Source organism: Mus caroli, unplaced genomic scaffold, assembly GCF_978045245.1.
Source record: "Mus caroli unplaced genomic scaffold, Mus_caroli_1 scaffold_7, whole genome shotgun sequence".
NCBI classification, from domain to species: Eukaryota; Metazoa; Chordata; class Mammalia; order Rodentia; family Muridae; genus Mus; species Mus caroli.
The window spans coordinates 94,316,670-94,333,483 of record NW_028227262.1 but is presented as its reverse complement, the minus strand read 5'-3'; the positions used below and the strand labels follow the sequence as shown (position 1 = coordinate 94,333,483).

The 16,814-nt window shown below is 41.6% G+C and overlaps 1 protein-coding gene across 2 annotated transcripts in view; it reads left to right on the top strand.

The window, feature by feature from the left end:
* Positions 1–16,215, top strand: part of Plekha8 (pleckstrin homology domain containing A8) — a 47,279-nt gene extending 31,064 nt beyond the window's left edge. Inside the window, exons 8-14 of one of the 2 annotated variants that reach the window (XR_015047637.1) lie at positions 384–540; positions 861–946; positions 4,685–4,743; positions 4,963–5,052; positions 5,654–5,724; positions 10,858–10,919; positions 15,966–16,215. Coding sequence is in view for 1 of the 2 variants with exons in the window: in XM_021165136.2 (XP_021020795.1) it covers positions 384–540; positions 861–946; positions 4,685–4,743; positions 4,963–5,093; positions 5,654–5,724; positions 10,858–10,919; positions 15,966–16,163 (764 nt within the window). In the remaining variant the exon portion in view is untranslated. Of the gene's footprint in view, positions 1–383; positions 541–860; positions 947–4,684; positions 4,744–4,962; positions 5,094–5,653; positions 5,725–10,857; positions 10,920–15,965 lie in introns of both variants that reach the window. The other variant, XM_021165136.2, reaches the window with a different exon arrangement.
* Positions 16,216–16,814: the final 599 nt, after the last annotated feature.

The following is a 16,814-nucleotide window of genomic DNA, read 5'->3' as shown; positions in this document are numbered from 1 at the left end:
TTAAAATCAGGTTTCTAGAGCCAGCAAGATGGCTCAGTAGGTTAAAGCCTTTGCTACTAAGCCTGATGATCCAAGTTGGATCCCTAGAATGCATATGGTGGAAGGAGAGAGCCAACTCCTGTAAGTTGTTCTCTGACTATACACACATACAAAATATATAAGTAAATATAAAAACAATTCATAGTTTTGAAGAATACTGAATGATAGTGGAGTAATTGTGATGTGCACTGATGAGTGAAGACAAGGTCTACACGAGCTCTTTCGGGGTGTGGGTATGAACAGCTCATCCTGTCCTGTGCTTTAGACATCTTCACTAATGAGTATGTGTTCATTTTTACACTAACTCTATGAGAACTTAGTGATAGGCCTCACTTCCTTTGTAGTCCATGGGGAGATAATGAAGGAAGATGGCGAGGAAAGCCTGGAGAGTCATGACAAGGATCTGGCACAGCCTGGATCAGACTCGGTTTGCTTGCCAGAATCTCCCTGGGAAGACAATGAAGAAGTTATTCCAACTTTCTTCAGTACTATGAATACCAGGTATTTTGGGCCCTTTAAACTCCCTGGCAGTTTGACACTAGTTTCCGGTTTTAGAAATCAGTTTGTGCTGGTGTAGTCTAAGAAATGAGACCAGCACTTCATATTTACCAGGTGGAGGGGACGAATGGCTTGGGTTATGAGGGTGGATTCTCTGGAGAATTATGTTAATAGACTGTTTCATAATAGAAAAGTCATGTCTGGGGCTACTCATGAAATCAGGAAAGTGGTTTTCCCTAAAAAGCTGTTTCTGTGACATCTGTGAACTGCAGAGTGCTGATGTGGTTTTAATCTTCCATCCTCAATGTCACCAAATTGTTCAGCTTTAGTGACATTGAACTCGTGGAGGACAGTGGCATTCCCACAGAAGCATTCTTGGCATCCTGTTATGCAGTGGTTCCCGTCCTAGGTAAGACTGCTTACAGTGGCCTTGTAGCCATTACTTTCTGGACTTTTTTCACAGGATAAATATTCCGTATTGTGTACAATACGTTGACTCTTCTTAGCTTCCTCTTGACATCACATGCCACACAGTGAAAGCTGTCTGTCTTCAATACTCTTGCATTTCCCCATTCCATTGCTAATTGATGGAGCTATTGACTCTAGGATGGGATAATGAAAATAGGGAATTCTAGAAAATAGACATACAAGCAAAAGTGAAGGTAGTTCAGGAACAGGCCTTCAAACCTGTCAGTACTGAGGGGAGATGCCTTACTAAGTGAAAGGAATTTCTTCAAAGATAAATACATTTATATATGTGTTAAACATACACATACGTTAAATTTTGTTTAGTATAAAGTCAGGAATATTGTTAACATATTGATATTTACTGTATGATCTGATGCATGTCTTTGTTTCTCATGTGTAGGAGTGTGTGTTTACATGTCTGAGTGCACATAGATGTCCAGGCCAGAGGTTGATGTTGGGTGTCTTCCTCCATTACTCTCCACTTGATTTACAGTGATAGGCAGATTCCACAGCCTCCTGCTTTGACATGGGTTCTGGGGACTGAACTCTGGCCTTCACACCTGTGCAGGTGTCCCACACTCGAGCCATCTCCCAAGCCCTACTCATGTCTCTTTAATTAAAGTATAGCTTGCATCTAGAACTTAAGGGTTATGATTGTCAATTTTGATAAACCTATGTATTCTACACCCCTACCAAAATAGAGAACACTTTCATCACCCGAGAACATTCCCTGTGCCAGCTGGTTCATCATCCACTGTGAAGCCTGGTTCTTGTCACCATAGTTTAGTTTTTCCTTGTCTGTGCATATGGAATCCTGTTGTCTACTCTTGTATTTGGCATTTCTCACTATGCATACTTAGAGATTTATCTTTGTGGCGTGTATTTCTTGTTCTCTTGTGTATCTGGGACAAGAACTCATGGTGTTACTGAGCAGCATGGCCTGCGGGAATGTCTGTCACATGCGCAGTGGCACTCACAGTTGTTGTGTGCTGGGTTCTCGTTGCTTCCCCTCTTCTCACTCGCTGCTGTGGGACTTGGGCTTAGGCCTTTCTCATATTCAGTGGCCCTCATTGGAGCTTTAGTTTACCAGCTACCACAATATTGAGTACATTATCATACAGTTCTTGGCCACTGCAGTATTTTTTGTGGCCCAGGTTTAAAGTTGATTGATTTCATTTTATTACTTGGAGTGCTATTACTGAGGATGGCTCTGTTACTGAATTTTGAAGATTCTTTAAATATTCCAGGTAAAATCCCATTATAGATGCATGACAGACATTTTCCTTCAGACTCTCACCTTCCTGTTTATAGTTTATCTTTTTATGGATCTGTGACTTTCGTGTTAATGTTTTTAGTTGTCTTAAATTTACTTTTAATCAAGGGTCATAAAGATACGCTCATGGTTTTTCTAGATTTTTACGTTTACATTTATCATGCATGTACAGCTGTGTGTGCATGTGCATTAAGTATGCGTATGCACAGGCCAGAGGACAGTCGTGGGGGGTCTTTCTTCCTTATGCCAGCCACTTTTTTTTTTTTTTTTTTTTTGAGACAAAGTCTCTTACTGGCCTATAGCTAAACACGTAGGCAAGGCTGGTTGGCCAGAGGGCCTCAAGGATCTTCCTGTGTCTTCCTCCCAGGGTCCTTCCCATTTTTTGAGACATTGGGCCTGTGACACCATGTCTGAGGCCCCTCCTCCATCCATGGGCTCTAGGGATTGAATTTGGGTGCTCACTCTTGTCAGGCGGGGACTTTACAGACTGAGCCATCTCCTCAGCTATGGTCCATGCTGGGATTACTTCATGCATGCATTGTGATGCTGGGATTGAGGGTCATTTTGTCTTCATCACAGTCTAGTTATTTAAGGACCATTTGTCAAGAGAAGCAACCACCATGATTTCTCCTCTTACATTGCTCTGGCTATCTGCTCCAGAACCTTCAGGCCTATAAATGGTCTCTTTCCTGACCCCGGGATTGGTTTGTATCTCCTTAGTATCTTAAGATTCCTAATTTTGTTCCTTATCATGATTGTTTTGGAAATTCTAGGTCCTTTGCAGATCTGTATAATTTTAGTTTTAAATTTCCTATTAAAGGGCCACTGGGATTTTTATTAAAGCTGCATACATTGAATTTGTAAGCCCAATCTGGGGGAAATTAATGTCATTCACAACATTATATCTCCTAGTCCATGAGTATGATATATATGTGTGTTATGTATTTGATGCATATACTTTAGTCATTTTTATTTTCTCTAATGTTATGTATAACTGTGTTTTATTAGGAATAATTTTGGACTTTATGGGTTTGATGCTATTTACATAAATATACATAAATATTCTGTATACATAAATAAATGTAGATACATTGATTGTTGTATGCTGGTAGTTGTTCTTATAGTCATTGTCTTAGTTAGGGTTTTATTGCTGTGAACAGACACCATGACCAAGGCAAGTCTTATAAAAACACATTTAATTGGGGCTGGCTTACAGGTTCAGAGGTTCAGTCCATTATCATCAAGGTGGGAGCATGGCAGTATCGAGGCAGGCATGGCGCAGGCAGAGCTGAGAGTTCTACGTCTTCATCCAAGGGCGGCTAATGGAAGACTGACTTCCAGGCAGCTAGGGTTAGGGTCTTAAGCCCACACCCACAGTGACACACCTACTCTAACCAGGTCACACCTATCCAACAAGGCCACACCTCCAGATGGTGCCACTCCCTGGTCCAAGAATATACAAACTATTACAGTCATGAATCAGATAATTTTATTAAAATGCTTTTTCTGCAGCTATTGAAATTTATGTTTTTCTGATAATTGCCTATATAATGAGTTATGTTCTTTACATTCATTCACTCCTGTTTTGCTGTATTTCTATATTCTTTACCTATTTTCTGTTTTCTTTTTTTCCTCTTTTAATTCTCATTTCCTGTCTTAGAGCCAATGAAGCCATTGTTCTTTAGCACACTGTTTTATTTCACATTTGGGGTTCTTTTTAGCTGCATCATTTTCTACCTTTTTCTTAAAAACGATCAATCAGATAATTTTTAGAATTTATTTTTTTCTCTTCTGTTTTTATGCTATGCCTTAAAAGTAAAATTTATGTTTAGTAAATATAAATAATTAAAATTATATAAAGTTAGTAGTATAGTCAAATCACAAGTAATATAAGTTTATAGAAGCTACATTAATATAGCAAAATAAAATTTAATATATCTTACATAGCAGCATATCTAAAATGTCATAAACATGGAGTCAGGTTCGAGAGCCATTAGTGAGGTTTTCTGCATTTTTCCTTTGGTGCTACGTCTTTAAAAACCGATAGGTATTTTAGGCTTACAATTCACTTCAGTTTGGACTTTGCAACATTGAATGTACTAAATAGTCACACATCTATTGCTGCCGCACTGGGCAGTGTACCAGCCTTTCAGATGGGCACTCTAAATCGATGAGAGGTGCTTTCATCAGACCTGCCACGTAGGACCTCGTCACAGAGACACATCTCAAAGCAGTGAGATAGAAAGCTGATGGCCAAGTCCAGAGTCTGAGTAATATTGGGGAAAATAGCTTCTAAATGTATTATTATGATGCAAATATTTTCTAGTATAATAATATGTTTCCTAAATTTTAAAAAAAACAAAACACCTTTTTCAGAATTATTTTTGATCCTTTTATTTTTTTCAGACAAACTTGGTCCCACAGTGTTTGCTCCTGTTAAGATGGATCTTGTTGGAAATATTAAGGTGAATATAAAGGAGAGGGGGAATCATTCACACTGGGAAGTTTCAGTAGAGGAATAACTGCTATGCAGTAGAGGCAAGCCTTTAGTAGGCTGACCGCTGGATCAGTGGGGAGTCATGTCAGCAATGCGTGTATGCATTTTGGGGTTAAACAATAATAAAGAAACTGGTGATGTCACAGTTTGCAGCTGCCACAGCTGCCCTGGTTTGTTTGGTTTCCAGAAGGTAAATCAGAAGTACATAACCAACAAGGAAGAGTTTGCTACCCTGCAGAGGATAGTGCTGCACGAGGTGGAGGCCGGCGTCGCTCAGGTTAGGAACTCAGCCACCGAAGCCCTCTTGTGGCTGAAGAGGTAAGGCAGTCAGCTGGAGTCAGCTGGAATGCTGCTCACCCCGGCTCAGGCTCAGCTCAGCTGGAACGCTCACAGCTCACAGCTCACACCACCGGTGCCTTTCAGAGAAGCTGTGACCAAAGCTGTAACCTTCTGTGGGAAGTCTGCTGAGCCAAGCATCGGCCCCATAGTAATACATGTTGGTAATATTGCTAGTATTTATAAGAGTTTTAGGCTGGAGAGCCAATGAGGTTCTCTTAAATGAGCAGCTTTCTGCTTCAATGGCAAAGCCTGGGAAAACACTGAACTCAGAACCAGAGTTTCTGGACTGCTAAGTCTGGTATGGGGCTCTAGAATTTTCATTTTTAATGAATTCTAGATGATGCTAATGCTATAGCACCATAATTTGAAAAATGTTTTAGAGATGGCAGAGAGGGTGAGGGGAGTGTCCAGAACTTTCTAACAGAAATGGCAGGGAAGCTGTTCAGGAAGGATGTCTGTCTGTCCTGCCCTCTCCCTACCTTGCTTGAGATACTGAGATGAACTTTGAAAATAATATTTCTTCCTCTCTTTAATTTTAGAGGTCTGAAATTTCTAAAGGGATTTTTGACAGAAGTGAAGAATGGAGAAAAGGATATCCAGACAGCACTGAGTAAGTGTGCCTCATATTCTGATAGATCTGCAATTAGACTTGAGATAGCAACCCTGGAAATGGGACAGAGTATATGGAGACATTCTACTTTGAGTTTAATTTTCTTTTCCTTTTTAAATTAATTTCACTTTTATTCACTGCTTCTTATATGCTTTCTTAAGGGCTGATGATGTATGTGGTTTACCTAGCGTGTCTGAGACCCTGAGTGTCATCCCTTGTCATAAGAAGAAAGGAGTAGAGGGAGCGGAGCAAGGGGTCCGTGCAGTGCCTGGGTCAGCTAGGGCTGATGTGTTAAAGATCTGAGCATCATCCTAACCCATATGAGATGAGTTCTCCTAAATTAGTCTATAGGAGTCTATATTTGAAGAGAAGCTCAGTTTAGAGCACATGAAAGAAGGTGGACGGGGAACTCATGGGGAGTTGCTGTGGAGTGAGATCAGGGGCCACCTGCCATCCTGCATTGCTCCACATGTCCATCTTGTAGTGACAGAGCCAAGACTGCAAGAAAGGCCTTTGTAAGAGGAGATTGAGCTGTATCTCCAGCACGGTGCTGTAATTACAGCATGTAGGTGCTTACTAAATAAATACTGCTATGTGGGTTGTGCGTTGATGCATCCTCACAGTGTACTGATAACAACATGGCTGAGTTCTCACTCTGGACCTGTGAAAATCATGTTAGTTTGGTGTTATTGAGATAGGGTGTCACAGAATATATAGCCCAGGTTGACCTCCAACACTTAATCTCTTAGGTACTGGAATGCAGGTGTATGCCACCACAGCAGGCCTGGCCTAAGTCTTGGAGTATGTGGAAGGAGTGAAAATCTTGTTACTCTAAAGCCTGGATTTCTGCAGTGTTGAGACAAAGTCAGACACTAAGTAGCCATGGTTATAAACAGAAAAATAAGTTAATTCCATTGCTTTGGAGAGGGTGGTACTTTTTTTCAGTTTCCAAGGGGGCATCTTCAGAGACTGAAAGCATTCTAGGCCTAGATAAGATTGTATGAGCTAGAAGCTTCCAGGACTAGGCATACATTAGCAGACAGAAGGAGCCTCAGAAACAAGAGTTACATCAGGAGAATAAAAGTTACATTTACAACAGGCAAGCGCTCTGCCCACAAGCTACACACTCCCCCAGCCCTTGATCTACAGACAGGACCCAGAAGATGTTGACTCTGTGACGAGAAACTAGGGAGGACAGATGTTGCTCTATGACTAAATTATCATAGCCAGCGTTGGCTCTGCTCTCCCTTCCCCATCCTCCCTTTGGTGCTGTTCTATGAGTTCTAAAGTTTCATTCTGACACTCAGGCTTATTCCAGAGGGCTTCTTCTTAAAATGATGTCTTAGTAATAACCCTGGTTTCCACTGCCATTCAGTGTGAAAAATGATGGCAGGTACCCTAGCCATCCCCTCATCAGACACAGCTGCAAAGACACTGTGTCAACAGATGGGATTTCATTTTCAATTCTTTGACTATTTCCTGCCTACATGTGTACGTGTGCTGTTTCCTGCCTACATTGTATTTTGCTATTTCCATCCCATACTTCCTCTGATCCTCTTCCATTCCTGATAAACACTTCTCCACAAATTCTCCTCACACTCTGAATTCCCTCGGAAGTATAAATGCCAGTTTCAGCAGGAGTCTGGAGAAGCCTGTCACAGACCCAAGCTCTATGAGCTCTGGTCTGGCAGTGCATGCTAAGGCTCATAGGCAACCCGGGCAGGCTTGCTCACCCATGACAAACGTGGCCTTAAGAGGACATTTACATAAAGATGTTCAGACCCCAAAGGCTCCTTGATGCAGATTTCTTCTGGGACAGTGGCTTTGCTTGTCTGTTAAAAACAACAGTCTCTGAAGTGAAGCCTGCTATCTTGTCTGACTTGAGTTAAGGTAGAAATGTAGGTAAAAGAGTATATGTATATAACTATGTCTTTACTTCTGGAATTTGCTTTGAGACTACAAAAGACAGACTTTTGTTATCATTATTTTTTTCACAAAGAATAAACATTTTTGTAAGAATTATTTGATGTGACACAAATGCCCCAAATTGTCATTGCTTTCTGTTCTTGGGAGAGTCACTTCCTTTCTGGGTCTTTCATTTCTTCCTTTGTAAATGGAAGAGAAAGTCAAACAGAATGATAAGGCTTTCCATTTAGAAATTTATAATGAGTCTCTGGGGAACAGACACATCTCACGAATTGGGAGAAGGTCATTTATTTTATTTTTGTTATTTTTCAGACAGAGTCTCTCTGTGTAGTCCTGGCTGTCACTGTATAATCCAGGCTGGCCTCAAACTCGGAGAAATCCACCTGCTACTACTGCCTTCTGAATGTTGAGATTAGAGATGGGCACCACCATATCAGGCTCATTTATTCCTTTTAGAGGCCTAAGAATACTGCTGGATTATAGAGCATGCAGTATGAAAATACGTGAGAACTGCCATGAGGATTGATGCTTCTCATTATCTGATCTTCTCTGTGTAGCCAGAATAGACCAGGCTTAGACTTCTTCTTCTTTTAATACAGCCTAAAAGAGACTATTTCTCTGGTATGTTGTGTGCTAGTTAAGTCTTCTGGTTTCTTGATCTAAGAGTTTGTGTATGTGAGTTTACATGTGTCAGGGTACACACATGCTACATTGTTCTTTCTGTATCTTCTCCATTGGGTACTGAAAGTCAGGGAGGGAAACAGTAACGTTTTCAGAGCTGACGCTGAACCCTACCGAAGTAACTCAAAATCCATGGCTTGGTGGATAAAGACCTTCACGGTTTGATCCAACTCCTGCTCACAGTTGTGCAACTTGGCCAGGTTCCATGGATCTTTCTTGTCTGCAACTGTCACCTTTCCTTCTCTATACCCTATCCTGCCTTCAGGATGCCCAAAGTCCTCTGTCTGGTACACCCAGGCTGGCTTAGTCTCTGTTCCTTTGGCACTATGTACAAACCTCTGTTTAGCAGTAAGCTGAAAATCCCATTTGTCATACAAATGTATCTTATATGATGATGGCGAGATAAAAGACTAACTCCTTCTCAGTCGAGTTCCTGAGGGCAGAAGAGTGACTGAACTCAATTCACCTGAGCTCCATTGCTCTGCACAGCGAGTGGAATGCGACACTCACTCCTTGCTAAGTAGAACAGCTTTCACTGTAGGTGAGCAGCGCCGATTATTTACAGTGGCAGTTAATACTCTGCATGGATTAGGGTCACAGGAAAGTAAGGAGCCCCACTGCCTTCCACAGTAACTACTGGTCCCTGTGTCTCCGTAGATGGCTGAGAGGGTTGGAAGTGTGGCTATCTTACTTGGTTTCCTTTCCTGCCTGCACTCACCATTTTCAAGACATCACCAAAACCCTGGGCACCATCTAAACTTCCCACGTGCCATCTACAGAGTCAGCTAAGTTTCTGGTTTACACCAGCGATAAGTGTCTTTAACCAGGTCCTAGCCTGCTTAGATTATTTGCCTAAGAAAAAAAAATAAATTTAATATTGGGTGTGCCTTGCAACTGTCTAAGAACTTCTGCATATTTGTATTGAATTTTTAACCCTTCTGCATGAGCTCCACACTGATGCTGACATCTCATCCTGTTTCAGACAAGGGATAGCCAAGGGTATCGGTTGTATTTAAAACCTAAGTCCTTATAGATAAAAGTATGTTATAACATGGATTGAAGCATTCTTTTATAGAAATACATTTTGCACAAATTCAGATTGTGCAAAATGGAAATGGTAACTCTGAAAAACACTGAAAATTTTTAATAAAGCCTTATCCAAAAAAATTGAAATAAAAGTTGCCTAAAATTCCGTAATTTCAAAGCTGTAGAAGGCTCCATGCCCTCTGAGCTGCAGCTCCATGCCAATGCTTACTTCCCAGCCAAGTGCAGTGTCCTGTGCTCTGCAATGCTTTCCCCACATAGGAACTCATACTGTGGGCCTGGTGTCTGTCTTCTTGCTCCTGTCAGAGCTGAGCATGATACTGCAGCCTATCACAGCATCACCTAAGTCTTCACCAAGTGGCACAGTAGCTGCACTAACACCGGATTAGCCCAGGAAAGTAAATAGGTTTGCAACAGAAAACTTAGATGTGCTCAGGCAAAACCTGGAGATAGAGATCAAGCCACCCCTGTGGTGAGATGTACAAATAACTCAAGAATGCCATAAACTCCTGGAATGCCATGTAGTAGACATGGATGCAACATATGAGGAAAGTGCATGGCGAGCTGCAGACGGATGGCTTCCAAGCATGCATCTAGTCTGTGGGAATGGTGCCCAGTCAGCTTTAAGTGTTTTATACACTGTTGCCCAGTATTTCAGAAAGTGGATTCCCTACATAAAATGCCATCCTTGACTCCTGGAAGTGTTTAAATTAAAATTATTATATACAAGTTTTTAAATCTCACTTTAAAATATCTGGATCAAAAATAATAGGCAGTTGTCGTTAGCATAATACGTGTGAATGGCTTTATTAACAGTTTTCCACGATTACCTTATAACTAACTCCAGGCCATCCTCTCCAGACATTTTGTTTGTTGGAAGGACAATCTGTTTTGTTTTGAGACACAGTCTCCCTCTGTTGCTTAGACTGACCTCTTTTTTTGTTTGTTTGGTTTTTTTGGCACAAGTGATTCTCCAGTCTCAGCCTCCTGAGTGACTGGAACTGTGGGTGTATATGCTACACATTGCTTTTCTGTAGCATTTTTGGGGGACTCAGGCTTCTATACTGTATATCGAGGGTTACTAAGAGAATTAAGACAAATGTTTGTTATCTCAGGAGTAAACATTAGAATTGTCAAGAATTAGAGATGACTTCACTGACTGGAAGATGGGTAATTAGAGAAGTATCTAAGCCTGGCCCAGAAGTGAGCCTGCATTTCAAAGAACAATGGTTTAAAGTCATTGCATAGTTTCAGTTGTATTTAATGATAATTTTCTTTATCTTTTTCTCTCACCTTACTGTGTTATATGTGAAATTTTCCCACTGTGATAATAAACTGAAGTTCAGATACAGTGACCCCAGTATAGGTGAAAATTTCTGTTTGTGTTGAAAGAAAAGAAGCCAGTAGTTAGCATATATTAAACGGTGTATTATACAAATCACATTGACATCTTACCATCCACAAAATCTCTTTCTTTTCAAGATAACGCATATGGCAAAACATTACGGCAACACCATGGCTGGGTGGTTCGAGGAGTTTTTGCGGTAAGTCAATCCTGTCTCCTAGAGTTTGCATAATGAGCAAGGTGCTGTATTTGTTAACATCAGTGGTTCTCAGCCTGTGAGTCAAGACCCATTGAGGAGCATGGAACCACCCTTTCACAGGAGTTGCACATCAGACATCCTGCATATGAGATCTTAACATGGCAGTTCATAACAGTAGCAAAATTACAGTTATGAAGTAGCAACAAAAATAATGTTATTGTTGGGGATCACCATACCATGTGGAACTGTATTAAAGGGTCGCAAACCAGAATAACTAGTTCACATGGTCTTTTCTGCTTGCTTTAGTTTTGGAGACAAAACCAAAAAAATCAGCTCATTTATGTTTATAGGCTTTGAAATGTGAAAATGTCAGCAATAGAAAATGTCTCACAAAGACTAGCTAGCAAAGACTTAATGAGAGAGAGCGTTTCAGTGACACTGGAGTTGTGCCTCTGACGTGGTTGTCTGCAGAGAAGAAAACAAACCGAGCTGGTTAGGCTGTGGCCTCAGATCCCACCAAGGAGAGATTAAGCCCAGTGATGAGTCCCAGCTAACAGCTCCTCTGCTGCTCATTAAGTTCACTCCCAGCTCTTAGTTCAGGTTTTTCGAGTTTTGGGTTTTGTTTGTTTTGTTTTGTTTTTAGTTGGATTTTATCTTCAAATATTAATTGTGTGGGTATGTGTCACCAGGCAGGGCTAGCAATCTCTTCTTAAACAGTTATTGTAACAATGAGGATATTAGACATTTGTGTGTGTGTGTTTGCCTGGTACCTAGCATCTCCTCCTTCCTGGCATTTTGCTTTACCTTCTTAGCTTTTAAAAATACATTTTATTAAATCTTTCAAATACTGGCCTAGTTTATATATTACTTTAAATATATAGTTCTATTTATACATGTTTATCTTTATATACCCACATGTTTATGGTATGTATGTAATTATGTAAATTCATACTTTTACATTTAGTTTATAGTATAATTATGTAGTCCTTGTTACTAGATTCTGTGATGACTTTTGTTGCTATTTGTGGATCAAGCCCTCAGCCTCAGTTGCCAGACGAGCCCCATTGCTCTAGTCCCAGTTAAGACCATTTCACTATCATGAGAGTCTGAGATAAAATACTATTATTAGTGGCTACGTAATGCATCCCACAGTTTGCTTCATCCTCTGTAAGAAGTGCAAGCCACCTGTGAGTTTGTTCTTAGCTGTGGCACAGCATCTGTTCACATACATTATTTTTACTGAAATTCTTATTCCCTAAAATAGACTACTGAAGGAATTGCCTATCAAACACCACACATTGCATTTACAGGTTACAGTTTGGAGTATTTATCACACACTACACATTCTGGGAGACATGAAGTTATTGCTCTACTAACACTGAGGTTCTCTAATTTTCCCTGTTAAGAACAGAGACCTGAGACACAGAGAGAGAACCCATCTTTGGTCATTGATGGCGTTGGACAGTATCTAGTGTTTGATGCTTACGGTATTTAAGGAACCTGTGATTTCAGGCATTTTGCCTCAGCTCACAGTTACTCCCCAAGACATCCGTACTTTGGAAGGCTTATTCTAATGTGTCAACTAGCCAATCTCAGTGGCTCAGAGAAAACATCTTTCCATCCCTGGAATTTGACTCATTTGCCAGCCAACTAGTGAACTTTTATTCTCAAACACATCCCATCTGAACAAATGCCAGCCAAGGTTCTGCCACCAGCTTGTTGATACCCAGCTGTTGCTTGACCTTCCTGCTCTCCTCGTCAGCCAGATTGGAGAGTTGAGCTCACCATTGGCCTTGCCTCTTTTCCTAGAGTGCTGAAGACCTGCCTTATTTTCATTTTTTCTCTCTTTCCTTTATACTTACACTATCTTCTGTATGTTTATTAGGTGCCAGGCTTTGGGCAAAACACTTATACGATCTTCATCTTTAAAATATTATTTATCTGCCTTCTATGCTTGAGGAAGGTGAGGTTCTAAGAACCTAAACACTTTGCTTAAAGTCTTCAAATGAGTATGTGGAAAATCTGGGATGCAAAGATACAAGCCACTCTTCCTTCACAAATGAGGATGGAGTCTCAAAGGCTTTCAACGTATAGGGGGACAGTGAAGGTTCTCTGCTGTCTCAGGAGAGCCAGCCTAGCGACACTTGGAAGAGAAGTTTTGACAGCTTGTAAACCAGACTAGCCAGACTGCAGTGGAGATGAGGACGGATCCTAGAAAGTCTCCTACCCAGAGAGATGGTTGGGAAGCACAGAGTGAGCCTAGCTTTCAGTCCTGGCCCCCACGTTCCTGAGACTTAAAATGCTCATACAAGAATAAAGATAGAAACTGTGCATGGTTCTTCATATTATGATTAAAATGTCAGTATAGAAGCAAAGAAGAAACACTATCTGTGTATTAGTTACTTGTTGCTTCAACAAAATACCTGATAAAATCAGTTTAAGGAAGGAAAACTTTTCTGGGCCCCTAGGTTCCATCATGACAGAACCTGGCAGCAGGGGCTTGAGCCGCTGCCCACATTGCATCCCCAGTCAGAAGCAGCGTGATGGAGTCTGCTGCTTTCTCCTTTCATTCAGACTGAGTCCCCCATCCATACAGTAGTGCAAGTCATGGTGACCACGGGTCTCTCACCCAAGTTTGAGACACACTCACAGATGAGCCCATAAGGTTGTCCCCTTAGAGATTCTAGATCCGGACAGGTTAACAGTATCACCATCATAAGTCTACCCTTTTCACCATAGGCTCCTGGCCATCTCATCATGCAAAATGCATTTGGTCCAACTTCAAAAGTCCTCAATTTGTTGTCTTTAACAGTTCCAAAACTTCAAAAGTGTAAGTTCAGAGTCTCTTCTAAGACTCAGAAAATCTCTTTAACTTTGAGACTCTGTAAAATAAAAAATCAAGTTACATACTTTCAACCAAAAAAGCAGGTCACAGAGTAAGAATTCAATTCAGAAGAGAAGAGTTGGGACATAACAAGGGACTATCAGACCAAAGTCAGACCAAAGCCCAGGAGGAGAACACCGGACGGAGTCTGCGGCTGCACATGGAGCATCTAGAGTTCCTGAGGGAATCATTGCATTCTGGTGTGCTTGGGCAGCGCCCATTCCTGCAGCTCTGCTCCCTAAAGCACAGGGAGCCTCTCCCTGGAGCCACCTGGAAGCCATACCTCCAACTTTCAGCAGATACCGAGCGCTCCTGCCGTCTCTAATATCCTGAGTTCTCTGTTGCAACTTGGCTTTGCATTTGCAGCTTTATGCCTTTATGCCGCAGTCTCCCAGGGCCTCCTTGCAAGGAATCCAGGCTCACATAGCTTGGCTCAGAGGCCATCTGGAATCTCAGTCAAGACTCCATGACTCCCTCACTCTTGTGTCTATCATGACTGTAAAGCCAGTAACACATGGCTTTACAGTGTTTCTGACTTCTGTTGTCAGCAACAAGATGTAGCCTGGCCTCCCAGTACTCAATTGCATGGGCCTCTGTGTGCCTCACAGGCTGACCCTGGGGGAACACTTCCCTAAGTGGTAGAACTTCTTTAGTGATAGTCTCAATTCAGGCTTTCCTTTTAAATGAATTTATACTTGTACAATATAGAGCTTTTGTTGGGTATGATATTTCCTTGGGCACCTTCCCTGTTGTCTCAGGTTTCTTTTTAATGGTGTTAATCTCTATAATATTCTAATTGCCTTCTCAGTACTAGCCTTCTCTACAACTCTGAATTTTTTTCTCCATGACAAATAGCACATGTCTGTTCCCTTTTGTTCTCTGACTGTAGAGCTGGATCAGAGCTTGCTACAGCCTGGATGCTATTCTAAGGGAGATTTCCCCTGCCAATGAAATTAGCCCATTGCCTTTGAATTCAGCCTCACTGAGAGTCTCGGCACCAGCAGAACGCAGCCAGATGATTTTCCAGAATACAGTGTGAATGGCCTCTAGTCCAGTTCCCCGTAGAGTTGGTTTGCCTCTGAAACTGCATTACCTGGACCTCCACTGCACACATTTCACTTGGCATTCTAATCTTCCAAACACCCACTAGAACAATCCACTTAGCTCTGCTTATAACATCCTAAGGCTTTTAGCCTGACGTTTCAAACTCTTCTGGAAACCAGTTCTAAAGATCCAATACACAGGAGGTCAGTTTCATCAAGTAACAGTGCCTTCCTGGAATGAGTTTTCTATATTCATTACTTTTATCGTTGCTACAGTAAAATAGCCAACAGCAGCAATTTTAAAAATGGTGTTTATTTTGGCTTAGATATTGAGGGTGCAGTCCATCTTATCTATCAAGCTGGAGCTTGAGACAGCTGGCCACATTGCCCCATAGAGATGAAGTTTGCTGCTGGGCTGTTTTCTTCTTTTTCATCAGTCCAGGCCTCCAGGCTGTGGAATATTGCCATCCACATGTATGGTAGTTCTTCCTATCCCAATCAGCCAATCAGAAACTCTCTCATAGACATGCCAAGAAGTTTATCTCCTAAGTCTAGATCCTGTCAGGTCATCATTATTACCATTACTTGTTCTCTTCCTTGTTATAAAACACATAAGGGGTTAGAGAAAATATTATCCATGTTGAGAAATAATAGAAGACATGAAGACACATGAAATGTTGTTTGCAAGTGAGATATGATTAGAGGTACTGGAAAGCTAGACAGATGCATGCCAACAGACAGGCGTACATACTGACTGACCAAGGATTCAAGGAGAAAGAGTCCGAATCCTACCTATGAGAAGGGAGCTTTTCTCTAAAGCCTTGTTTCTTAGCAGTCCCTGACTTGGCGGCATTGTTCATTATTGGCCCAAGAAGACCCCTGCCTTTTCTAGTCTTGAAGTTACTTAATTTGGTGCTTAGAACATAACTTTAAGCAATTTGTGAACTAGAATTAGAAGGGCATTTATATTTTGTATGCCCTCGTGTTCCTCAGTGTTCCTCCCCCCCCCCCGCCCCCCGCCCCCATGTGTATGTGTGTGCACATGCATCTGTCTGTCTGTAAGGGTAAGTGTATAAGAGACAGTTGTGTTGCGGATCCTCACAAGTAACTCTTTTGCAGTTAGCACTGAGGGCAGCGCCATCCTATGAGGACTTTGTAGCTGCGCTGACCATAAAAGAAGGCGACCACCAGAAAGAAGCTTTCAGTGCTGGCATGCAGAGGGACCTCAGCCTTTACCTCCCCGCTATGGAAAAGCAGCTGGCCATACTGGACACGTTATATGAGATCCACGGGCTGGAATCTGATGAGGTGGTGTGACAGCCACAGGACAGCACCTCCTAACTTCAGGGAATAAAGTCTGCTAAAGTGTTGTGTTGCCCTAGTTAATTTCCAGCAACAGCTTTGATACTCTCCAGCGCCTTTCCTTGGGGACATGGACATGAGGAAGTCCTAGTGTTTTTATTTAGAATTGTTTTAATGCATATGTGTTTCATGTGTTTAAAAATCAAGGTGCTAAATATTTCAACAGGCCTACTGGAAACCAGATCATCGCTGTCCCAGACTTGAATAGCAGGCAGTAAGAGCAAAACTGACAGATGAATTTGTTGGGATCACATTTGTATTGTTCTGTTTCAGTTCCTAGTTTTAATGGGCCACCCAAACCGAAGCAGTATGCAGGACTATCGTATAAAGCCAGTGTTTAAAATAGCTTAGATGTTGACTGGGCATTGGAGGGAGTGTAAGCCCCTTTGTTGAAGGGCTTGCTGTGTACGAGTTTGCTATTCCTACACTTTCCTGAGTGGATCCTTTCTCCCTTCCTCTGCTGATGGAAAGGGCTGCGTAGTGAAAACATTTGGGCAGTTGTAGGAAAACATTGACATGGACTGCCATGCCTGTTGTCAGATGGGACAGTGGCCCATGCTTGAGAACAGAATAGACAGGAAGGATACGTCATTTGGGTGACACATA